This window comes from Lycium ferocissimum, chromosome 12 (genome assembly GCF_029784015.1).
Source record: "Lycium ferocissimum isolate CSIRO_LF1 chromosome 12, AGI_CSIRO_Lferr_CH_V1, whole genome shotgun sequence".
Taxonomy (NCBI): Eukaryota; Viridiplantae; Streptophyta; class Magnoliopsida; order Solanales; family Solanaceae; genus Lycium; species Lycium ferocissimum.
In genome coordinates this window covers 6,280,002-6,305,866 of record NC_081353.1, presented here as the reverse complement: position 1 = coordinate 6,305,866, position 25,865 = coordinate 6,280,002, and the positions used below count along the sequence as shown (strand labels likewise).

The following is a 25,865-nucleotide window of genomic DNA, read 5'->3' as shown; positions in this document are numbered from 1 at the left end:
ACTGGCATTTTCTGAAATACATTTGCTTTTATAAACATAAGCCCTTCGGCTACCAAAATAATATATATATATATATATATATATGCATACACATAAAAGCCATGGGACCATACTACCCACACTGCGTATCTACGAGCCTCTACTAGAATACTAGACATCTGGACGGGACAGGACCCCGTCATGCCCAAAACATGAATATACAGATATATACCAAAAGAGAAATCTGTGGCACTTCCGGAATATGGAGTGCTCTCAAATCAACCGCTAGCTCCTACGAGTCTGGGTCACCTCCCTGTCTACCTGTGGGCATGAACACAGCGTCCGAAGAAAAGGACGTCAGTACGAATATTGTACTGAGTATATAAGGCATAAACAGTAATGAAGCATCAATAAATTGAGGAGGCATAAAACAAGGAGCAATCTGTAACTGACTGAATCATAGAGGAAATCATACATGCTTGCTTACTTTCATATTCATCATCATATCATATATGCATAATCGTATAAGCTGCCCGACCATATAGGTGCGGTGTGATAATCAATAGCATTAGCATCATCATTAGCCTGCGTCCAGGATACTATCTCATGCGGCCCACTAGTGGTGACTGCCCATGCCATCTGGCCATGGTGTATAGCTGCCCGCCTTGGCGGTGTCTGCCCGGCCATTTAGGCACGGTGTGATATCATCATATGCTCATTATATCATGCTCATCATAATATGCTTATCATAACATGCTTATCATAATATGCTTATCATAACATGCTGGTCGTAACTCATCATGGTATGCTTGACATCATATACTTATTATATTACATGCATAGAGACTCTTAGCTATTCATACTTTATCGGGGTGACGTAAGGTCGTGGACCCCCGATGTCGTTATGAGCATTCTTACGTATTCTGCCTCACCTTGAAGGAACAAGCATAAGGTGAGTGTGCATAATGATCAATATCATTAGATTACATATATTACATCATTAGCTTCTTAGGAGCATCATGTCATAGACTATAGCATCTCTAGACTTTAGCTTACTATCATCATTATCGTATTCATCTCATATCTCTTATCTCGTATGGCTATTCATAAGTGGGACTCTTAACTTTCTTGGAGAGGGAACATTTATAGTAAAAGAGGAATTTCATGCCATAGGACTCATGCCTTAGAAAGAAAAGGGCTAAGCCTCACATACCTTTGTCGTTTAGCTATTCTATCGCTTGCTCGTTCTCCTTTAATGCACTCGTTTACCTTCAATGGAATTCGTATCGACATTAGCTATATAATCGTGAAAACATACTTACTAAAGCTATAGAAATTTGGGCAGCATTTCCTTTGTTTATGCTACTTTCCGCCACATTCCATATCAACTCCCAACATTCACAAAGATCATCACAATATCATTAACAACAATCGTAGTTCATTCACATGATTCGCATTCCATCATTTCACCTCAATTTCCCATAATTATGACTAAAAATCCATCGTCGTATTCTTTCGTATCCAATACCTATTTCATGTTCTATAAGTCATTTATAACGTATTTATAACATCAACATATTCATTTCCATGATTCAATCCAACTACTATCCAATAATGACATTATTCATCCATTGATGACCCATTTGCTATACGCTTCTACAATCCATGAATCTCAACTTATAAATACTTCAAATAGCATGTAAAGGTCATGAAACTTACCTTAGATGATGGAGGAATAAGCTTGGAATGGTGATTCACCCTTAGCACAAAAACCCTATTTTATCTCTCTTTGGATTTCTTAACTTGATGACTTTTAATGGGTTTCCTTCACTTGATTCTCTTGATTTCTTGTTGTTGATCTTTGATTTCTATGGTTTTCTCATGGATGAAATGTTTGGAACACTCTAGAGGCTTCTTGGATGGTGGAGGTGAGAAATGAAATGAATGGAATGAAAAATGAAATGTCCCTTATATAAAATACACTTCAGCCCGATGGAAATATACGGACCAACATACGGTCCGTATAAAATCTACTGACCGTATGTTGGACCGTATATCTGGTCCAAGCATCATGTCTTGCTTCGGGCTAGATCTACGGCTGGACATACGGTCCGTAGATCTTATACGGCAGTATGTCTGGCCGTATGTCTACCCAGTTTTCCGAGAGTTGTTTCGTCGACTCGTTTGATCTCCGATCCTTATGGAACCTTCTTAACACTTGTTCAACACTTCAATATCATTCTAAGGGACGTTATAACTCTTCCTTGGGGCATCATTTATACGTCATTAACTCAATACTCGTACTTCTTATCCGATACTCTCAACTTATAACTCGCTTCTCTTAACAACTTTCTTTCTTCAAGTCTAATGTCTTTGGAAATCTTAATTAGGGTCATCACATGCTAGTTCTTACTTGTCCAAACCTCGTATACGTCGTACCCCTCGCTAGTCTATTCACTGTACGCTAAGGGGAAATTTTTGAGGTGTAACATCCTTCCCCCCTTTGGGAACATTCGTCCTCGAATGTTAAATCGCTAGGAATTCTAGAAAAATTTCGCCAGAGTTTCCCCTATAACATGGCGATACCATCCTGTCACAACAACCCATAATATCATTGCCTCACAGGGCTACAACATAACAACATTATAAATTGGCCACACACGACCCATATACATAAAAGTAAAGCGTACATACCTCATAACCTCGATGTCTCATCATATATCTCTTCTGGGGGCTGAAATAAGTGCGGATATGTGGATCTCATCTTTTCTTCCGTTTCCCATGTCATCTCTTCCCGATTGTTATTTCGCCATAAGACTTTGACTGAAGCTATTTCTTTATTTCGTAACCTTCGTACTTGCCTGTCTAATATGGCAATAGGCACTTCTTCATAAGCTAGTTTTTCTGTAATCTGAACATCATCTACTGGCACAATCTTTGTGGGATCTCCAACACATTTGCGGAGCATTGAGACATGAAATACTGGGTGAACTAATTCAAGCTCTGAAGGTAAGTCTAATTCATACGCTACTTGACCCACCTTGCGGAGGATTTTGTAAGGTCCAATATATCGAGGACTTAACTTCCCTTTCTTACCGAATCTCATCACTCCTTTCATCGGTGATACTTTCAAGAACACCCAATCATTAACTTGAAATTCTAAATCTCGCCGGCGATTATCCGCATAAGACTTTTGGCGACTTTGGGCTGTCAATAATCGATCTCGGATCACCTTGACTTTTTCTACTGCTTGCTGAATCAACTCGGGGCCTACTAACTGTACTTCTCCGACATCAAACCATCCAATTGGCGATCTACATTTCCTTCCATATAAAGCTTCATACGGAGCCATTTGGATACTGGAATGATAACTATTATTGTAGGCAAATTCGATTAGGGGTAAGTGGTCATCCCAACCACCACCAAAATCTAAAACACATGCCCTTAGCATATCTTCCAAGGTCTGAATAGTACGCTCGGCTTGTCCGTCAGTCTGTGGATGAAATGCTGTACTAAGCCTTACTTGAGTACCTAGACCTTCTTGGAAGGATTTCCGAACTTAGTGTGTGAAATTGTGCTCCTCGTCCGAAATAATCGATTGGAATACCATGAAGCCTTACAATCTCCTTAAGATATAACCTTGCATAATCTTCTGCTGCGTATGTAGTTCTGACTGGGAGAAAATGAGCTGCTTTTGTCAATCTATCCACGATCACCCATATAGAATCATACTTGCCTCGAGAACGGGGCAATCCTACAATAAAATCCATATTGATCACCTCCCATTTCCACGTAGGAATTTCCATTGCTTGTAATAACCCTCCTGGCTTCTGATGTTCTATCTTCACTTGCTGACAATTTGGACATTGGGCTACAAATTCTGCTATGTCTCTCTTCATGCCATCCCACCAATACATCGATTTAAGATCATGATACATTTTTGTCGCTCCTGGGTGGATAGAATATCGAGAGCAATGAGCTTCTTCTAAGATTCGACGGCGTAACTCTGCCACATCCGGAACACATAGCCTACCTTGGTACCTGAGAACCCCATCTGTCGAAACTTCAAATAGTGACTTTTCTTTTGGAAATTTCACACCTTTATAATACTTCAATTTGGGATCCTCGTCTTGGCGCTCTTTTATTTCTGCGTCCAAGGATGAAACTGTGGGATTATTAATTTTAACTCCTGCATCGCCTGAATCAATTATACGTACTCCAAGGTTAGCTAACTGATGGAGCTCATGAACCATTTCTTTCTTTTCTGGGGGAACTTCACATGAACTGCCCATTGATCGGCGACTAAGTGCATCAGCTACTACATTAGCTTTTCCGGGGTGGTATAAAATATTCACATCGTAATCTTTCAATAACTCTAACCACCGCCGCTGTCGCAGATTCAATTCTTTCTGGGTGAAGATGTATTGGAGACTTTTATGATCTGTATAGATATCGACATGTACGCCATACAAATAATGTCTCCACATTTTCAATGCATGGATAACTGCAGCCAGTTCGAGATCATGGGTCGGATAGTTCCTTTCATGTTTCCGCAGCTGTCTCGAAGCATAAGCAATGACTTTCCCATGCTGCATTAATACGCATCCTAACCCAACTCCGGAAGCATCGCAATATACTACATAGCCATCCGGCCCTTCTGGGAGTGTTAAGACTGGAGCTGAGGTTAGCTTGTCCTTCAACTCTTGGAAGCTACGCTCACAAGCGTCATTCCACTGAAATTTTGCTGACTTCTGGGTTAGCTTCGTCAATGGGACTGAGATGGATGAAAAGCCCTCTACGAATCTTCTGTAGTAACCTGCCAATCCCGTAAAGCTACGAACTTCCATAGGCGTCATAGGCCTTGGCCAAGTCTTCACGAATTCTATTTTCGAGTATCAACTCTAATGCCATCATCCGAAATCACATGGCCCGTAAATGTCACGAATTTAGCCAAAACTCGCACTTTGAAAATTTAGCATACAACTCCCGAGTTCGGAGAATTCCAAGAACAATTCGCAAATGATCCGCATGTTCGATTCTCGTGCGAGAATATACCGAATGTCATCAATGAATACTATCACAAACAGATCCAAGAGAGGCCTGAATACATTATTCATTAAATTCATAAACACTGCTGGAGCATTAGTCAGCCCGAATGACATCACTCGGAATTCATAATGGCCATATCTTGTTCTAAAAGCTGTCTTGGGAATATCTTCTTCTCTGACTCTTACTTGATGATAACCTGACCTCAAATCTATCTTGGAAAACCACTTGGCACCCTGTAGCTGATCAAATAAATCATCAATCCTCGGAAGAGGATACTTATTCTTTATCGTCACTTTATTCAAGCTTGTCTATAATCAATACACATTCGTAGGGAGCCATCTTTCTTTCTCACAAATAGGACTGGCGCTCCCCACGGTGATGAACTGGGTCTGATGAACCCCTTCTCAAGCAAATCTTTCAATTGGGCCTTTAGCTCTTTTAACTCTGCTGGAGCCATCCGATAGGGAGGAATAGAAATGGGCTTAGTGTCCGGCAACACATCAATGGCGAAGTCAATCTCTCTTTCTGGAGGAAGGCCTGGGAGTTCATCTGGGAATACATCCGGAAACTCATTTACTACCGGAACGGATTGAAAGTTGGAGACTCTGCTTCCGTATCATGAACTCGGACTAGATGGTAGATATAGCCCTTGGCTATCATTTTTCTTGCCTTAAGGTAGGAAATAAACCTACCCCTTGGAGTTGCCGTATTACCTTTCCATTCAAGCACGGGCTCTCCCGGAAATTGAAAACGAACCAATTTCATTCGGCAATCAACATTGGCATAACAGGAGGCCAACCAATCCATACCCATTATAACATCGAAATCTAGCATTTCTAGCTCAACTAAATCAGCTTTGGTCTGATGATCACATATCACAATTATACAATCTTTATATACCTGCTTAGCTATCACGGGATCACCAACCGGAGTAGATACCTCAAAAGGTTTGATCGGCTCGGGTTTCACCCCAATACGATTTGCAACATATGGAGTAATATATGATAACGTAGATCCCGGATCTATCAATGCATACACATCATAAGAGAACGCAGTCAATGTACCTGTGACCACATCTGGGGAGGACTCAAGATCTTGCCGTCCGGCTAATGCATATAGACGGTGCTGTGTGGCACCTGAAGTAGATACTCCCCCTCGGCCTCTACCTCGGCCTGCTGGGGTCTGAGGAGTCTGCCCTGTAGGACGTACTGAAGAAGATCCTGCTACTGATCCTGTGGCCTGGGTCCTAGCTCTGCCGCTCATCGATGGGCAATCTCTCATCATGTGCCCTACCTGGCCACAAGTATAACAAGCATCTGAACCCTGACGGCACTGTCCAGAATGCAATCTACCGCACTGACTGCATCGCGGTACTGGAGGTCTCCTCTGACTATAATCACCCCCGAACTGTGAACCTGGGGCCCTTGAACTCTGGCCCTGTCCTGATCGGAAAGAGCGATCAAATCTTCTGTCTGCAAACTGGGGAGGTGCACTAGTCGCTGACTGACTCGAGTGCCTAGAAAATGTCTGCCTCGATCCCCCTCTATAATCACGGCCTGTGCCCATAGATCTAGCTCTTTTGCTTGGCCCTCTATCAACATCACGTTCACCTCTTTGTGGAGGTTGTTGCCCTTCGAGATTTTGGGCATGGGCTTGAATTCGGGAAATGTCCATCCCGTCTTGTAATGAAGCCGTTAGGCAATCTTTGAATAGATGTGGCCCTAGGCCACTCACAAACCTGTACACTCTGTCGCCCATATCGGCCACCATCGTCGGGGCATATCTAGCCAAAGAATTAAATTGAAGGCTATACTCCCGGGCGCTCATATTTCCTTGCTTCAAATTCAAGAATCTATCCGCTCTAGCTCGGCGGACCTCGGGTGGCAAATAATGGCGAATGAAGGCATCAACAAACTCTTGCCACACGGGAGGAGGCGCATTTTCTTGCCTCGACGCTCTCCAATTATTGTACCATAAAACTGCCACATCTCGGAGTCTATAGGATGCTAACTCCACTGATTCAGTCTCAGAAGCATGAATAATTCGCAATGTTCTTAGCATCTCATCAATGAAGCCCTGTGGGTCTTCATCCGGCTTTGACCCAAAGAATTCCGGAGGATTTAGACTCATAAAATCACGGGCTCTAGTACTAGCCGAACGATCACTTGGCCCCACATTCTGTCGTTGTGCCTGAGCGGCAACCAACTGAGTCAATAAATTAATAGCCTCGGTCACTTGTTGACCCGAAGTAGCCGGTGGAGGAACGGAGGCACCGGAATAGAAGCCCCTTCTTGCTTCGTACTAGGAGGAGTAGTGGAGGCATTAGATAAAGCCTCATGATGTGACTCTCCTCCTCAACATTCATAGGCGGCTCTCTTTCGCCCGCCTCTTTGTCGTAGTCTTGCCCTTCGGGCGCGGCTTTAGCTTTTGGCGGCATTTCGAAATCACAACATACTCATTAGGGAGGATTAAATCTTATACTCGGCTCTATCGCACGATTTCATATGAAGAAAGATGGTCATTTTTCCTAAATGCCCTGTAGCCTCTTGTTTATTAGCGTGGCGCGCAACACACCATAAACAAGACTCTACTAGACACGGCTCGTAGACACTTCCTAGGACTGAACTGCTCTGATACCACTTCTGTCACGACCCGGACTACGGGCCGCGACGGGTATCCGGGCTAACCACCGAACACCTCTCACTTTACTGCTTATCTGCTATCATTCATACTATCTGCTCATAATCATATAAAACTGGCATTTTCTGAAATACATTTGCTTTTATAAACATAAGCCCTTCGGCTACCAAAATAATATATATATATATATATATATATATATATATATATATATATATATATATATATATATATATATATATATATGCACACTAAAAGCCATGGGACGTATCTACGAGCCTCTACTAGAATACTAGACATATGGACGGGACGGGACCCCCCGTCATGCCCAAAACATGAATATATACATATATACCAAAAGAAAAATCTGTGGCACTTCCGGAATATGGAGTGCTCTCAAATCAACCGCTAGCTCCTACGAGTCTGGGTCACCTCCCTGTCTACCTGTGGGCATGAACACAGCGTCCGAAGAAAGGACGTCAGTACGAATATTGTACTGAGTATATGAGGCATAAACAGTAATGAAGCATCAATAAATTGAGGAGGCATAAAACAAGGAGCAATCTGTAACTGACTGAATCATAGAGGAAATCATACATGCTTGCTTACTTTCATATTCATCATCATATCATATATGCATAATCGTATAAGTCGCCCGACCATATAGGTACGGTGTAAAATCAATAGCATTAGCATCATCATTAGCTCGCGTCCAGCATCCCGCGTCCGGGATATTATCTCATGCCGCCCACTAGTGGTGATCGCCCATGCCATTTGGCCATGGTGTATAGTTCCCCGCCTTGGCGGTGTCTGCCCGCCATATAGGCGCGGTGTGATATCATCATATACTCATTACATCATGCTTATCATAACATGCTTATCATAATATGCTTATCATAACATGCTTATCATAACTCATCATGGTATGCTTGACATCATATACTTATTATATTACATGCATAGAGACTCTTAGCTATTCATACTTTATCGGGGTGACGTAAGGTCGTGGACCCCGATGTCGTTATGAGCATTCTTACGTATTCCGCCTCACCTTGAAGGAACAAGCATAAGGTGAGTGTGCATAATGATCAATATCATTAGATTACATATATTACATCATTAGCTTCTTAGGAGCATCATGTCATAGACTATAGCATCTCTAGACTTTAGCTTACTATCATCATTATCGTATTCATCTCATATCTCTTATCTCGTATGGCTATTCATAAGTGGGGACTCTTAACTTTCTTGGAGAGGGAACATTTATAGTAAAAGAGGAATTTCATGCCATAGGACTCATGCCTTAGAAAGAAAAGGGCTAAGCCTCACATACCTTTGTCGTTTAGCTATTCTATCGCTTGCTCGTTCTCCTTTAATGCACTCGTTTACCTTCAATGGAATTCGTATCGACATTAGCTATATAATCGTGAAAACATACTTACTAAAGCTATAGAAATTTGGGCAGCATTTCCTTTGTTTATGCTACTTTCCGCCACATTCCATATCAACTCCCAACATTCACAAAGATCATCACAATATCATTAACAACAATCGTAGTTCATTCACATGATTCGCATTCCATCATTTCACCTCAATTTCCCATAATTATGACTAAAAATCCATCGTCGTATTCTTTCGTATCCAATACCTATTTCATGTTCTATAAGTCATTTATAACGTATTTATAACATCAACATATTCATTTCCATGATTCAATCCAACTACTATCCAATAATGACATTATTCATCCATTGATGACCCATTTGCTATACGCTTCTACAATCCATGAATCTCAACTTATAAATACTTCAAATAGCATGTAAAGGTCATGAAACTTACCTTAGATGATGGAGGAATAAGCTTGGAATGGTGATTCACCCTTAGCACAAAAACCCTATTTTATCTCTCTTTGGATTTCTTAACTTGGATGACTTTTAATGGGTTTCCTTCACTTGATTCTCTTGATTTCTTGTTGTTGATCTTTGATTTCTATGGTTTTCTCATGGATGAAATGTTTGGAACACTCTAGAGGCTTCTTGGATGGTGGAGGTGAGAAATGAAAATGAATGGAATGAAAAATGAAATGTCCCTTATATAAAATACACTTCGACTTTTATGGAAATATACGGACCAACATACGGTCCGTATAAAATCTACGACCGTATGTTGGACCGTATATCTGGTCCAAGCATCATGTCTTCTTGGGCTAGATCTACGGCCGGACATACGGTCCGTAGATCTTATACGGCCAGTATGTCTGGCCGTATGTCTACCCAGTTTTCCGAGAGTTGTTTCGTCGACTCGTTTGATCTCCGATCCTTATGGAACCTTCTTAACACTTATTCAACACTTCAATATCATTCTAAGGGACGTTATAACTCTTCCTTGGGGCATCATTTATACGTCATTAACTCAATACTCGTACTTCTTATCCGATACTCTCAACTTATAACTCGCTTCTCTTAACAACTTTCTTTCTTCAAGTCTAATGTCTTTGGAAATCTTAATTAGGGTCATCACATGCTAGTTCTTACTTGTCCAAACCTCGTATACGTCGTACCGGCCTTGTCGGCCCTTGTATATATATATATATCTTTTATGGATTTTCTGCCTACAAAGATGATGTTATGTTTATAGGTTGGCCTCCTTGGCCTAATTTGTCTTTCGAGAGATAGAGGATATGAGTTACATCTTAGTTCGCTTGGGCCTAGCAAGGCACCGGGTGCTAGTCACGCCTCTCCAGATTTGGGGCGTGACACTTGTATACTCTAAGCCTTTGAATGTGGTGAACTGCACACCCAAGGGTAAGAGTTTGCACAGACATGCTTCCCAAAAGACTTTGAATGTCTCGTCGTCCGATTTTATAAATTATTTCGGTATGAACCTGACCAGCTGCGGGATTTCAAAACAAGTTTACTTCTTTAAAAGAAAGCAAAAAAAAAAATTTTAAAAAAAAACAAATGTGGCTGAGTGTGGTGTGACGTGATCCCAACTCTTGTCCAGAGAGCTTAACTCTCGTTAGGGCTTTATCTCGATTAGCTGCCTAAGAAAAAGTTTCACGATTGCTCTGCATTGACCTGGATTTGATCTTGATTGGCATATGTTTCACCTTCTTGATGGCTCCAAGACCTGTCCTTTGTCTATTTGGTAGTAAAAATGGTCACCATCTTGGTCGATGTTGTCATCCCTCTGGGATGTTCAATATTTACTCTGCATAGTTGTTTGATTGTATATCCCTTTCGCTTTAAATTGTCGTGGATGACCCTCTTGGCATCATTTGACTTGGATGACCCTCCCGGCATCGCTTCATATGGTCCTCTTGGCATTTGTTCGATTGTGAATATGTATTTGGTATGCACGCTAGTTTGATGTGGTTGAATGTTTGTATCATTTAAATGCACATTTGTTTGATATGAACACTTTTGATATGAATGACCCTCTTGGTATGCTTGTATGAATGGCCCTCTCGGCACGTTTGTATGAATGGCCCTCTCGGCAATGTTTGTAGGAGTGGCCCTCTCGGCAATGTTTGTATGAATGGCCATCTCGGCAATGTTTGTATGAATAAATGGCCATCTTGGCATGTTTGTATGAATGAACGACCCTCTTAGCATATTTGTATGAATGGCCCTCTTGGAAATGTTTGAATGAATGGCGCTCTCCGCAATGTTTGTATGAATGAATGGCCCTCTCGACAATGTTTGTATGAATGAATGGCCCTCTCGGTGTGTTTGTATGAATGACCCTCTCGGCAATGTTTGTAACAATGGCCTTCTCGGCAGTGTTTGTATGAATGAATGGCCCTCTTGACAATGTTTATATGAATGAATGGCCCTCTCGGCAATGTTTGTATGAATGGCCCTCTTAGCAATATTTGTATGAATGCATGGCCCTCTGGGCATGTTTGTATGAATGAAGGCCCTCTTGGCATATTTGTGCATGTTTGTATGAATGACTCTCTCGGCATGTTTGTATGAATGGCCCACTCGGCATGCAGATGAATGAATGATATGAGAGTCTTGATGTCTTTAACAGATATGGCCCTTTTGGCTAGATCATCTTTCTTTCATACTTTGTGTCGGCTATGGCCCTCTTGGCTAGATGTGCCGCTTCATTCATTATGTAGCCCTCTTGGCTAGATCATACCGTCATTATGATGCTTTGTCCATTATATAGCCCTCTTGGCTAGTTTTTCCGTGCTTATGACGATTTGTCCATTATATAGCCCCCTTGGCTAAAAAAAATTAAGGATGATAGATATAAATAAATGTACGGTGGAGATTACAAGATTGCTAAATAAAGGAGCCGTCCAGATCAATTCCTATGCAACTAAATAACAGTTCAACTGAAACGAAATTGCAGCTATTCCTCTCTCTCCCGTACTCAAGTCTCTTCCTTATTCATTCTTTCACCATTGAAGTTACCCATTCGAGCTGAGCTTAGGAATTGTAATTACAATTGGATCTGTATTGAAATCTCTTCCGTGAATATTAATAAAATCCCCAGTTTCACCCAATTTCTACTTTTACGGTCCATTACATTATAGTACTGATTTTCTGAAATTCTTTTTTATTTGTAATCGCCCTAACCCAATTCAGTAGTCCTTCATTGTTGCATTCATTTCTTTTTGCCAATTGTATATGCATAACAAAGGGATGAACGCATAATGCGACTGAAAATAAGTTTAACATTGCAGGACCAATAAATAAAAGTGGTCAGTAGCGGGAGTAATGACAATAAAAAATAGGGATCATGGTCGATTCAAAAATTGGGGAGTGTGGAATGGAGATATAGAAGTAGAAACAAGAAAAGAGAGAACTACATAAGAAAAGAATGACCAAACAAAAGTGATAAATTGACCTTAATGATTTAGACTGTCAAAGTGCAATCAAAACCATTACGATTACGAGTCTTAAAAGTACATCAATGTGTATGACCTGAGTATTTCATTAACCAAATGGTGCAAAGCCTACGACGAAGAGAAAGGATAACACACAACGAACAGGGCTTAACAAAAGTTAACAATTACATCCAGATAAGTTATCTGATTTTAAATGTTGCATAATAGCACTATTCTCTCTTTCGACTCCATCCGCTTCCTCACACATTTTTCACAAGATACCCCAAAAGAGTGTTAAATTCAGGATTTATGGGGTAATACATTAAATCCAGCATATGAAGCAGTGCCTACGAAGCTATTGGACATCTTTTGAAAAACTGTTCTGTTTGCATCAGGTTTATCCAATAAACATACCCCTTCTTTGCAAAGTGGGGGAGTGGTGGAAGGAATAAATAAAGTTGGTGAATTTCACTTAATTAACTTGAAATAAGCTTTATTAGGAGCCACGGAAATGTTAAAATACATTATACATGCACTGCTACAGGCATGACACCTTTCTATATTTCAATTACATCCTGTTTCCAACACTAGGTGCACACTGCTTACATGCGTGACCTTGAAGCTGAAGACGTAGAAGCAGATGCACTCTGCAGCACAAGAAATGATACCAATCAGTAATGATTCTAACATATACACACAACAAAACAGCAGGCAATCCGAGTTAAAATGCACGTAATTGCAAGCGGACAGCGACAACTTTTTGTCCCATATTGACCACATCGATAATGTTGACAGATAGTGGCAGTGCAATAGCTACATCATCATGTCCTTTTTCTATAGTTCATTCTCCCTCCATAACATGATTACTACCCTTTTTATTTTGTTTGGTTTGCCAACACAGAGAGCTCAGAACTGTGATTTCTAACTAGTTATTGACACTAAAGGTAATCTGATAATACCAAAATCATCAATTATTGAAATTCAACTGCATATGCATATTGATTTTTAAAATTAATAGACAGAATGATCAAATACGAATACAGTGGACAGCTAGAAAGATCTTAAAATGCACAATGGTGATGAGATCTAGCTCTTACCAAGGGGATGCCCTTTGTTGCTCTCTCTTCCAAAAACCTTGAGGGCTTGAAGAAATTACCATATAGTTCTGACCACTTCTTAAGACTTCTATAGATATAGCCAGCACCAACAGTGTCAGCCCAGAAAACGATACCACCTCTGCCAAAAACAGAATCATTGTCCAAATCATTTTGTAGAAAAATGTTTAAAATTTTAATAGAGATAATATTACCAGATACGAAATGTTAGCACGACGATTAGAAAATCAGGTCATGATTTCTCATATTTTAAGTGTAGAGGAGTTAGGATAAATAGTAGCTATTTAAGTTTTCAAGTAGACTCTTCTTTCATCCTTCCCACTCTACCTCCTCCTTTTCCTCCTTTTTTTTTTTGGGTAATTATCTTCATGTCCTTTGGTTAGCAGTTCTATCTTAAGGATGCACAACTACTCTCATCATATTGAAAGCTTTAGTAATTAGCCCATGAAAACATTGCCTGCCCAACCCGTCCAAATTTGGCCCGCCCATTTATTAATTTAGTCCATTTTGAGCCGCTCAATTCAGGCGATCTAAAAGTTGGGCTGATATGTAGCCCATTGGGCTGATATGTAGCCCAAATTGACCCATGAGAAATCTTGTCAAAATAATTTTTAAAAGACTTTTTTGTTTGATACATTATATCTCGCCCCAATAAAGAATAAAAATTTATTAGGTACTTAAACAAATTATAACAAAACAAAGACAGAAATTAAAACTTAATAAAACTGGGGCAGGTTGGGTTATAACCCGTTTCTTAGCCCATTTCAGCCAAGTACCTTTTCGGCGGGTCATTCACACATTTATTAACTCAGCCTATTTTGACCCGCCCAAATTTAGCCCAACCTACCCATTTGACACCCCTAATAGCAGGACGGACCCACGTAGTCCCGTTTGGGTGCTTAAGCACCCATTACTTCCGACGCGGAATCCATCAATATACATAGACATTTGAAGAAAAAAAAAAAAGAGTACAAATGAAGAAGCGAGCACCCACAGGCACAAAGACGCGCTGGGTGCTCTGGTTTGAGCTACAGTAGATGAATCTCTTTAGCGTCATTGACGCTAGATCGAATCCTATAGTTAGTATTTTAGTAGCCTTTTCATCGATTTTCCTTTCCCTTTTCTTCTGTTTTTCTCCTCTTTATTTGGCTTCTTTTTCTTTTTCTTTTATTTTTATTCCTAATACTAGAATCCACCGTGTTAGGCTCTTAAAACATTTGAGGTAATTTTCCTTTCCTTTATGTTTTCTCTTATGAATTTCAATTTAAGACTGCTTTTTGTTAAAAAATTATTTCTTATTTTTTGTAGATAAATCAAATTATACAATTTATGTTCAATTTAATACCAATTTTGTAAATAGTTGATTTGCAAATAAAATTGGTGTAAGCAATGATGTTTAAAAAATAGTTATGAACTTATACTTGATAGTCGTAGTGATTGTGCCTTATCAATCGGATATAAGCTTTAAATTTGATATAAAAAAAAAAATGTAGGATTCAGTTGAACCCATTGATTATATGCTACAATACGCCATGTGTTTTAAATATAGCGAGCACCCATTACTTTAAAATCCTGGATCCACCACTGCCTGGTAGTAATCAATTGGCACAAATTTCAAGAAGTAATTTGACTTTAATATGGAGGGTGACTACAATATGTGGGGGTTGTTGTGGGGGGAGGGGGGGGGGGGGGGTAACAAATGGGTGCTGATTTCCAAAAGAGCTTAGACAAACTAACCGGTAAGATGGGAAACTCATTCCAAGGACAGATGCGACATCAAGATCAGAGGCTCGGACTACTATCCCTTCATCCAAAACACGACATGCCTCATTCACAACTGGAAAGAGTATCATCTCAACAATTTCTTGGTCAGTGACAGATATTGGCTGCAAAAAAATTTCCAAATGAGACAAAACTGGTTATTCTCATAAAGTTAGAACTCAACAGGCCCCTCTGAACAAATAGTCAATTCCTGCATCTTTAAACCCATTTTTACTTTCATAGAGATTTTTCTTTGCAAGTATTTATCTTAGATAGAGATACCTTTCCTCCAGGCATTATGTTGGTGAGCCTTCTTGATTCCTCAATAATTGGAAGCACTGAAAAATCGGGTCTTGGTTTCCTTCCCTTCTCGTAAATATAGTAGCCTTTTCCATTGTTTTTACCTGCAAAAGCAGTGTCAATGGTGGAACCATGGAAAGCAAGACAATGAAGCAACAACACAAAGGATTCAAACTTGCAACATTACCATTTCTACCACTTTTTATAAGAAGGTCGATCAATGGAGACTTAAATATGCGATCAGAAAAAGCTGAACCAAATTCTTTCCCCACAGCAACAGCCACTCCATATCCTGTTAAATCCTGAAGCCTGCAAGATCCTCAAGCAAGTCAGTTTCATTCCTAACGAACTTAACTTTGGATAGGAGTACCAGGCATGCCATGTGAGCCAACAAACACCTTAATACAGTGACTAACGAAGAAGTTGATTGTTTCCCTCTGTGTACCTTCCAAATTTCTAAGCAAGCAAATGCAGTATATTATAGCAATCATCAAATGCCAACTAAACTAAAGGGACAGGAGACATTGCACGTATTCAATTTCTCAACCTATAATATATAATAGAATGCAACTATCGCGCTCTCTAAATTTTTTTTGTGTTTTGTGGTAGCATGGGAAGAACTATTCTCCGAGATACTCTGAATCTTTTTTTTTTTTTGTTAATAACTGTGGTGCCCATTGTGTGCATCTCGACTAATTCGACGGGGTACCTATTGCCTCCCACCAACACAGGTACTGGGTAGCTCTATCCATCAAGGCTTAGACAGATGAAAGAAATCACCCGGTATTTTTGCCTCCGCTTAGATTTGAACCTGAGACCTCATGATTCTCAACCCACTTCATTGACCACTAGGCCATACCCTTGGGTGATCTTACATCAATCAGTAAAATCCTCTTAGCAATCCAAAATACCTGCACAACCTTTTTACTCCGTTGATGTATAGAAAACTGGATTTGAACAATATTGTCACTTATATTTTACTTATATTTTCAGCAATGGATGCATTTGGGAATTTGTACCATTGAAATATAATATTCCCTTCATTCCATTTTATATGACGGTGTTTCACTGAGTACGAAGTTTAAAGAAAGAAGATTTTTGACACATAAGCTAAATGAATATAACCTACCAAAAATACCTTAAAATCTTGTGATATTTGTCATACCGTATCATTCCTTATAAGAGCATGACATTAAAGGTTAGATGGAAATGTGCAAATTAAAGCATATCCAAATAGAGAGATGTCAATCTTTTTTAACCAAAGCAAAAGGATGGAGTAGCGTCATATAAAATGGAGCAGAAGTACTAGTCATCTTAAAGCTGTTATAAGATAAAGAAATGATAAAGAATTGCATCTGCAGAGATTAGGTGCCCAATTTGTTTTTGATATGTTTCCTCTTGTATTAAATAAATATTGCAGCGACATCTGATAATTTAATAAGAAAGAGAATTACTGGAAGGGACCCATAGGGAGACCAAAGCTGGTGATTTGCGCATCAATTCTGTAGACATCCACTCCTAGATTGACCAGAACATGTGCACCCTGGGAGTAGGGAAAGAAGGTTCTATTGACAGCAAAACCAGTACAATTTCCCACCACAACAGGTACTTTCTTTATTGCTTTGCCAACAACCATAAGGTCAAGAATTGCTTGGGCGGATGTCTTCTCTGTTCGTACTATCTCCAGTAAAGGCATAATGTGAGCAGGACTGACCACAGTAAAAACCAAGTTAGCAGTTGGAATAGAAAAAGATGTTATCATTGTAAATTAGAAACTGCCTGCACTTATATCTCAAGGATATGTTACACAACTTAAAGATAAGAATTACCCTCTTCTAGAAGGATCAATTACGTTGCTATTCATTTTATCGATATTCAGACCCAGTAATATGCTTCCTAGGTGTCAGTGTAAATTAGCTTTTACTTTAAAAATCCCCATTTCCCACATCCGGTAAGTGCAAATGATAAAGAGTAAGGGAAGTATAAGATACATGAAAAACACTCTTGTTCCTCCAAGCTAGTTTCACGAGTAAGTATACAATATCACATTGTTATATTTTATTTTTGAAATTGTATGTACGTCTTCCTCTTTTAGTGGTCATATTTGTCAGATTAGTCACTACTATACAAAAAATTTCCATGCATGACTTCGTACCTGAAAAAGTGGGCCCCGATAATCCGATCCTTGGATATGGTATTTTCTCCAATAATGTTGAGGTCGATAGTAGATGTGTTAGTTGCCAAAATACAATGTGGAGGGCACACCTTCTCAATCTCGCTAAATATTTTCTGTTTTAGTGAAACATTTTCAATAACAGCCTGCAAAAACAAGACGAGACCACCACAAGTAAAACAAATTAAGAATAAATGCTGTTACAGTAGTAGTAGATATTAGATAGTCATACTGAGTGTCCCACATCGGTATCTTAGATAGGCATTATGTATTGTGTAAAATTTGTATATAAATAGGATTCAGTGTAAGACAATTGTTTTACGCATCTAATAATATTTTTCCTGAGTATTTATTTCTCACATGGAATCAGAGCATTGGTAAGAAAATACCGTTGTGCAATATACCAGCGACATCCGCGACGAACTAGTTACCGCGCAATTTTCCAGTGAAATAAGTACATGTTTGCGTCAAAAACCAATACCACCACAAGATTCCTTGGCCTTCAGCAAGAAAACCCCAACAAACCGCTCCGGCAGATCCACGCTCTCGTGCGCCACCTGAAGCTGCAGCCCCGGTGAGGTTTCAGATCCACGCGCCAACGCGTGAAGTCTTCTCTGACCTCCCTTCAAAAGCAGACTGGTTCCTTGGAGGTTGCCTAGCTGTTCGGAGCCAAAATATCTCGTTTTCATCGAATTCTGATCACCCGAACCTAATACGTCCACTCCAGTCAGCTTTTCTGGTGAGTTTTTCATTTTTCCCGCCACGTTCGTGTTTTCCGGCAGTCTTTCAGAGAATCTATTGCACTTTGGAATTCGGTTGAGGTTTTTAGAGCTCTCTTCACTATTTTTAGAATATTTTCAGGTGACTTTCCGGCCAACCTCTGTCAACCAGCAACTTCTCAATCACTTTCTTCTAAGCTATGTTTTGTGATTATTTACTTAGAACTCTCTTCAATCCAACCATGTCTTTCGGAATTGATGCGTTTAATTCAAAAGATATAGGAGTTGAAATTTCAAGCCTTATGATTACTTCAGAACCCTTAATGGGAAGTTCAAATTATTTAGCTTGGGCTTCCTCAATCGAGTTGTGGTGCAAGGGTCAAGGTATTCAAGATTACTTAATCAAAAAGGCTAGTGAGGGAGAAGAAAAGGCCCAAGCATAGTGAGAGAAGGTTGATGTCCAACTATGTAGTCTATTGTAGCGATCTATCGATTCCAAATTGATGGCTTTGTCTCGTCCATTCCAGATATGTTATTCAGTTTGAGAATACACTCGCACTTTATAAACCTCATTATACCAGCCATTCGTTATAACAGCAGTTCATTATAACAGCCTGATTTCCAGAACCAATTTTTCATGTTATATTTTTACATATCTATATAACAGCAGTGGCATTCATTATAGCGATACACTCTTTGTAAAACTACCGAGTTTATCTGCATGAATCATGGTGAAGTTGGTGACTTTGTGTTTATCGACATATTGCTCCAAATCTGTGTATTTATTAGGTAGCTTAAGTTGACAATATCGTTATTATTAGCAATGATAAGGATGGTATCACCAATTTGAAGAAACATCTCTTTCAGCACTTCTAGACTAAGGATTTGGGCAGATTGATGTATTTTCTAGCTATTGAGGTCACTCAGTCTAGATCAGGTATTGTTATTTCACAACGAAAGTATGTTTTAGACATTCTTGAAAAGACAGGAATGACAGATTGTAGACCATTGAAACTCCATGGATCTGAATGCTAAGCTTCTGCAAGGACAGCGGGAGCCTCTTAGCAATCCTGCAAGATATAGGCGCTTAGCCAGTAAATTGAGTTACCTCATATTGATTAGACCTTGACATTTCCTTTCCTATGAGTATTTTAAGTAAGTTTATGGACTCTCCCTATGTTAGTCATTGGGATGCGATTGTCCGCATTCTTCGGTATATAAAATCAGCCCCACGCTAAAGACTATTATTCGAGGATTGAGGCCATGAGTAGATCGTTGGATACACAAATGCCGATTGGGCAAGATCACCCTCTGATAGACGTTCTACGACTAGATATTGTTTAAGTAGGACATAATTGGGTGGTTACTCGATCTAGTGCAGGAGAACAATATTGAGCAATGGCTAAGGCAACATGTGAGCTAGTTTGGATCAAACAGTTGCTCAAGGAATTGAAATTTGGAAAAAATCACTTAGATGGAACCTATGTGTGATAATCAAGATGCCCTTCATATTGCATCAAATCTGGTGTTCCAAGAGAGAACTTAACACATTGAGATTGATTGTCTCTCAGGAGATATTGTTACAAAGTTTGTGAAGTTAAATGATTAGCTTGCAGATATTTCCATCAAGTCCCTTACAGGTGCTCGTATAAATTACATTTGTAACAAGCTCGGTACATGTGACTTATATGAACCGACTTGAGGGGGAGCATTAGATAGTTAGACTGACTATCCCACATTGGTAGATAGGTATTATGTATTGTGTAACGTCTCTATATAATACGGCTTAGTGTAAGACAATTATTTTAGGCATCTGAATAATATCTTTCCCGAGTCTTTATTTCTCACAGTAGGGTGGTAAAGAAGCCTAGTGAAGAGAAATGAGAAAAGAAGAAAAAATTATGAACATTTAACAGCAAAACATAAGTTCAGCAGCTCACCTCTATGACCATATCCACATCCTTAAAATCTGAATAATCCAGAGCACCTTTAACCATTGAAAGGGCTTTATCTGCTTTGTCCTGTGGCAATTTCTTTCTAGCTACCAGCCCGCTGACATTTGCTGTAATATAAGATACATCCCCATAAGTTTCTACATTTCAAGACAACTAAAGGACTGTCAATAATAAACTGGGCAAGACCATTACGATCTCGTGATCCTCACAGTCATTGACTAAATGACTAGAGGTATGTAATTTAACTGTAGTCAAAGCGTGTATCAACAACCTTCAATAGCTTTCATCCCCTTCTGAAGATACTCAGAAGTAATTTCCTTAAGTACGACAAATGTGTTGCTAAGAGCAAGGGCTGTTGCTATGCCAGAACCCATTAAACCTCCACCTATTACAGCAACTTTCTTGACTGTCCTAGGTTTGAGGCCAATATCAGTGACGTTAGGTACCTGGCCAATTATGAAACCAAAGGTCATCCAGAAGGAAGAAAGAATTGATCAACTCACAGGGACTGCAGACATCAAAGTACATATTTCAAAAAGTCAAAAGTTGGGAGAGGATCAAAAACAAAAATAACACAAAATTAATGAAGATGGTATAAAATATATATATATATATATATATATATATATATATATATATATATATATATATATATATATATATATATATATATATAAAAGTAACTGTCCAGTTCAAAACGTAAAAAAATCCTACAATTAAGGCACATCATGAAGATTCATTCCAACGTCAAACCTCAAGAACTAACCCAACTAAATCAGCAAAAGAAAAGGATCAATGAACTATAGCTTAATCACATATATAATCATTCTTTATAGAGACTTTTTACATAAGCAGATAGTTATGCATGTCACAGCTAATGCATTAACCTCTTGAGCATGCAATTACTGATAGATAAGAAATTTTTTGACAATCTGCAATCAAGAATACAGTTTAATAATAAATAGTAATTTCATGACAATGAGTCAACTCTAAGGGTGTGTTTGGTATGAAGGAAAATGTTTTCTCGGAAAATAAGTGGTTTTGCTACTCATTTTCTTGTGTTTGGTATGCAGTTGGAAAATGTCTTTTTAAGAGCATTTGCATATACTCAAAGCAAAACCACTATGAAGTTTTTGAATAAGGAGTGCGACTTTTGGGGGTGGGGAGTACGGGTTGGGAGGTGGGGTAGGCGGGTGGGGGGTGCGGGGTGGGGGTGGTGCAAAAAACCAAAAAATAAAAAGGAAAAATTTTAAAAACTTTTTAAAAATGAAAACTAAATTTTTTATTGGGTGGGCGGGGGGGGGGGGGGGGAGGGGTGGTAGTGGGGGGTAAGAAATTTTTTTCCATTTCTTATAAATTTTATATAAAAGTAAAATAAAATATATAAAAAGAAAATTCGAAGGGGGTGGGGTGGAAGGTAGGGGTGGATGGGGTTTGGGATGGGTGGGTGCTTGGGGTGGAGTGTTGGGGTTGGTGGGTTTTGGGGTGTGGTTTGGGGTGGTGGGGAGGGAGGGGTGGGGTTGGGGTTTTTGGTGCGGGGGTGGAGTTGGGGATTGTGGGGGTGGGGCGTGCAGGGTGGTTGGGGAATGCATTGGTGTGTTTTTGTTAATCCGGAAAATGTTTTCCCTCAAATTTTTATGGAAAACATTTTCATCTATTTAGAGGAAAACATTTTCCAAGATTTTAATTGCAACTAAATAAGAGAAAATAGGAAAACATTCTCTGTCATACCAAACACACCCTAAAGCAGTTAACTAGAGGATAGGCAAGACTGAGAGGGTGCATAAGTTGTTCTCATCTCAGCAATTTTCCTGTTCATCATCCCTACCCAAATAAAGATGCTTACAAAGAACTCCAAGCTTCAAGCTAGCATAACAAAATCACATAGTATAGATTCATACTGTTCACAGTTCAGGATTTGCCAACCATACCTTCGATGTTGCCCGTTGGGCAAAAAAAACATGAACAAGGCCCTTTGATGTATCTGACAATACAAGGTCCTTGAATACCTTAGCTTCCTGAAAAACATCCAAAAAGAGTTGTTATGCCATCTGGAGAGAAACGTGTTTACGACACAAAGCTATTGTTGACTGAGAAATAATACTTTGAGAACCCCACTATATCCTCCATGGATGATGCCTTCTTCAATTACATCAATGCATGCCAAGTGCTGAGGCATATTCTTAGCTGTCTGTTTCACTTGTTCCCTAGCCACCTTCAGTACTTCACGCGCATCTGGCAGGGAACCAATCTTGTCTGTCTTGTGAAGGGAACGCATCCAAGGCTTGCGCCTTTCGGCAATATCAAGTGCCCACTGTCTAGATACTTTTAACAACTCTGATGAAGGGACAATGGCATCAATAAGGCCAAGCTTCTTCCCTTCCTCCGACATTAATGGTTTAGATGTCTGCAAAAATTGTTTGTAATATTAAGGCATTACAATGATTCATTTGATTGATAACAAAATTTAAGTAAGAACAGAAGCAAACTAATAAATTGAGCACATAGTGGAAACTAAAAAGATGTCATTGCCAGGTTAAGCCGATAAACTTTAGAACCCAGAGATCAGCAAGCAACCAGAAGTTGAACAATGCTCACTTCTAAGGAGGACATTACGTCATAATCTCTCTCTTATGTTTAGGAGTTTCTATAACAAGGAGAACTCCAATAACTATATAATGACAAGAATAACTGTAAACATTTCTATGTAACATGGTCCACGCAGGACATGCATTGATTCCCCAACAGTTACTTTGGAAATGAATTGATAGATCAAATAGACTAGCCTGGGGATCTAACAGAGTCTAGAACACAAGTTTCAGCTTGTTTACTGATAAGAAGATAAATGACTTACCATCATCATTTCAACAGCTTTAGACAACCCTATAAGCCTTGGAAGACGCTGTGTACCTTAAGAAGAAGTATTATCTCTATGCTTAGTTGGTAACAGAAGAGAATTCAAAACCTACACTCAAACGCAACAAGAATTATATGGCAGAGTTACCTCCGAAGCCAGGCATGACTCCAAGACTGAGCTCTGGCAACCCCAGTTGTGCTCGTGGTGCAGCAATTCGTGCATGGCATCCCTGCAAAAAGCATACAACAACAACAACATACATTACTTAATTGACTCACCAATAAAAGAGATATAAAGACAGCACAAGTTATAGAGATGACAAACCAATGCCAATTCCAAACCACCTCCGAGTGCAAGTCCTTCTATGGCAGCAACTGCAGGCTTTTTACCATCTGAAATTACAAAAACAACAGGACTGATAGATTTGTAAATAACAATTGACTACAGAATGATACAGAGGGGAAAAGAGCTGTATAACGGATCAGAAATTGTGATTTAAATAGTGTCAACCACCTTCCATCGTGTTCACCACAAGATCAACAGAAACATCAGGCATTTGAGAAATATCCCCTGCAAAAATAAAATTCCATTTTCAACAAGGAGCTTCATTGAGACACAACCTAGAAATGTACAAGATGAAACCAAAGTAATCCTACCAGTCCCATGAACCTTCTGAAAAACATTGATATCAAAACCACCAGAAAATCTCCCTCCATTTCCTGAATAAAAATATAGAGAACATAAACATGAGATGCAAGGGAAGACTCACATAACAATTACGCAAAACACACATACGCAACTAGAACTCCTATATGATTCATCAAATTATAATATTTTAATCTAACAGCCAACCTCCTTTATCCAGCCTGGCCTTGGACAGGCTATGCAAAGCTCACCACAGGCGGAATTCAGGGAAACAACAAACGTGTCAAATAATTGAACATTTACAAAAAAAAATCCATAAAGCAACAGATCACTAACACTTGACGACACATCCTGTAGAAAGTTAAATTTCATTTACAGAATCAACTCTACTCGCGAAGCCTTTGGACCATATTCCCACTACTCCCTAAAATTCTGGCAATAACTACCCATGTTGTCAACTGCCTATTTCAGCAACTTCCAATTATAAGTATGACATTTTTGTTCAAGGGTCCCCAAGCACATTACTGAACTTGATACCATCTAAGAATGAGGTTTTAGTGCTTAGAAGATCCTTGGGGTAGAAAAGCAACACCAAAACTATGGCCGGAGGTATGTATGTGTATGCTTTAGTTTAGAGATGCTTAAATTTGTATAAAATGTCTAGCAGTCTTGCACCCAAGGGTGTGGCCTAGTGGTCAATCAAGTCAGTTGAGCACCGTGACTTCCCAGCACAGACAAAAAACACTAGTTGATTTATCGCCATCTGTTCTAACCACAGGTACCTGTTGCTGGCCCGGACACCACGGTTATAAAAGAAAATGTCCAACAGCCTGTTCATAAAACTGAAAAGATCTAACTAAATTACGAAACAGCTAATTACTGACCAGTCAAAACAATAGCTTTAACATCGTTTCTCGTCGTGGCTTCAGTCCACCTGTCCTTCAATCCAGCAATAACTGAAACCAAACCACAAGTTCAAATCAAAATTCAAAATAAATCTAAACACATGAATTGAAATGGGTAAAGAAACGAATAAGCTTACTTGGAATAGCTAAAGCGTTCACCGGAGGATTAAAGATGGTGATGACAGCCACGCCGTCGGTTCCCACCTCCATCGTCACCTTAACTCCCCCCATTTTCTACAAATGTAGTGTTTTCGCGATCTCTAAGAGAAAAGAGCAAGGCAATTTAAATAAGCAAGTTGTGTTTTCGCGATCTCTAAAGAGAAAGGAGCAAGGCAATTTAAATAAGCAAAGTTTGATAGTAGGGGTAATTTATATACACCCTCCTTTTGACATAGAATTAAGACACATAATTTAAATCGGAGAGAGTTATGTTGATTGATGTAGAGGTGTGTGTGAGGAAAGAAAATGTGTGAAAATGTGTACACGGAGTTGGTAAGTAATTTGTAATTTACACGGCAATTTCGTAGTGGGAACTGAGCAAGTTGTTAAGGCACTAACCGAATAAAAGGACAAAAGTCATGTATAGTTGATTAGAAGACTAATTTTGCATGAGTCGTCGCTTGAAATTTATTTTAATGTTATGTCACGTTTTATACGTAGAAATTTCATTGGATGCTCCCATTTAATTTATATTTTCACTATTTCAATTATTTGATACGCTTCCTTTCTAGTCTATGTCAAAAAGAATTATACATTTTTATATTTAGAAATATTTTATCTTAAATTTCTCATTTTATCCTTTAATAAAATGATTTACAGCCACACAAATATAGGTTATATGTTTTAAGATTACAAGTTTTAAAAGTTTTCATTTTTTTCTTAAATTATGTGTCTGGTCAAATAATATCACATAAATTGAGACGGAAG

General features: G+C 39.2%; 1 protein-coding gene across 1 annotated transcript; it reads right to left on the bottom strand.

Annotated features, from left to right (window-relative positions):
• Window positions 1-12,858: 12,858 nt before the first annotated feature.
• On the bottom strand, window positions 12,859-25,423 carry LOC132039663 (peroxisomal fatty acid beta-oxidation multifunctional protein AIM1-like). Its single transcript, XM_059430162.1, has 18 exons — window positions 25,076-25,423; window positions 24,918-24,989; window positions 24,045-24,107; window positions 23,902-23,958; window positions 23,713-23,780; window positions 23,536-23,617; window positions 23,386-23,441; window positions 22,636-22,938; window positions 22,463-22,549; window positions 20,803-20,977; window positions 20,517-20,638; window positions 17,840-18,003; window positions 17,139-17,393; window positions 15,872-15,993; window positions 15,667-15,788; window positions 15,361-15,509; window positions 13,606-13,744; window positions 12,859-13,155 (listed from the first exon to the last, which is right to left on the bottom strand). The coding sequence occupies exons 1-18, from the start codon at window positions 25,167-25,169 to the stop codon at window positions 13,111-13,113; spliced, it is 2,175 nt and encodes a 724-aa protein (XP_059286145.1). The 5' UTR covers window positions 25,170-25,423; the 3' UTR covers window positions 12,859-13,110.
• Window positions 25,424-25,865: the final 442 nt, after the last annotated feature.

Excerpts from the sequence above, each read along its gene's own strand:
- LOC132039663 (XM_059430162.1), bottom strand. The coding sequence starts at position 25,169 with ATGGGGGGAGTTAAGGTGACGATGGAGGTGGGAACCGACGGCGTGGCT. Across the intron at positions 23,442-23,535 it reads AGTCATGCCTGGCTTCGGAG|GTACACAGCGTCTTCCAAGG; the intron begins GTAACTCTGCCA and ends CTTCTTCTTAAG. Across the intron at positions 20,639-20,802 it reads GGGGATGAAAGCTATTGAAG|CAAATGTCAGCGGGCTGGTA; the intron begins GTTGTTGATACA and ends CTTATATTACAG.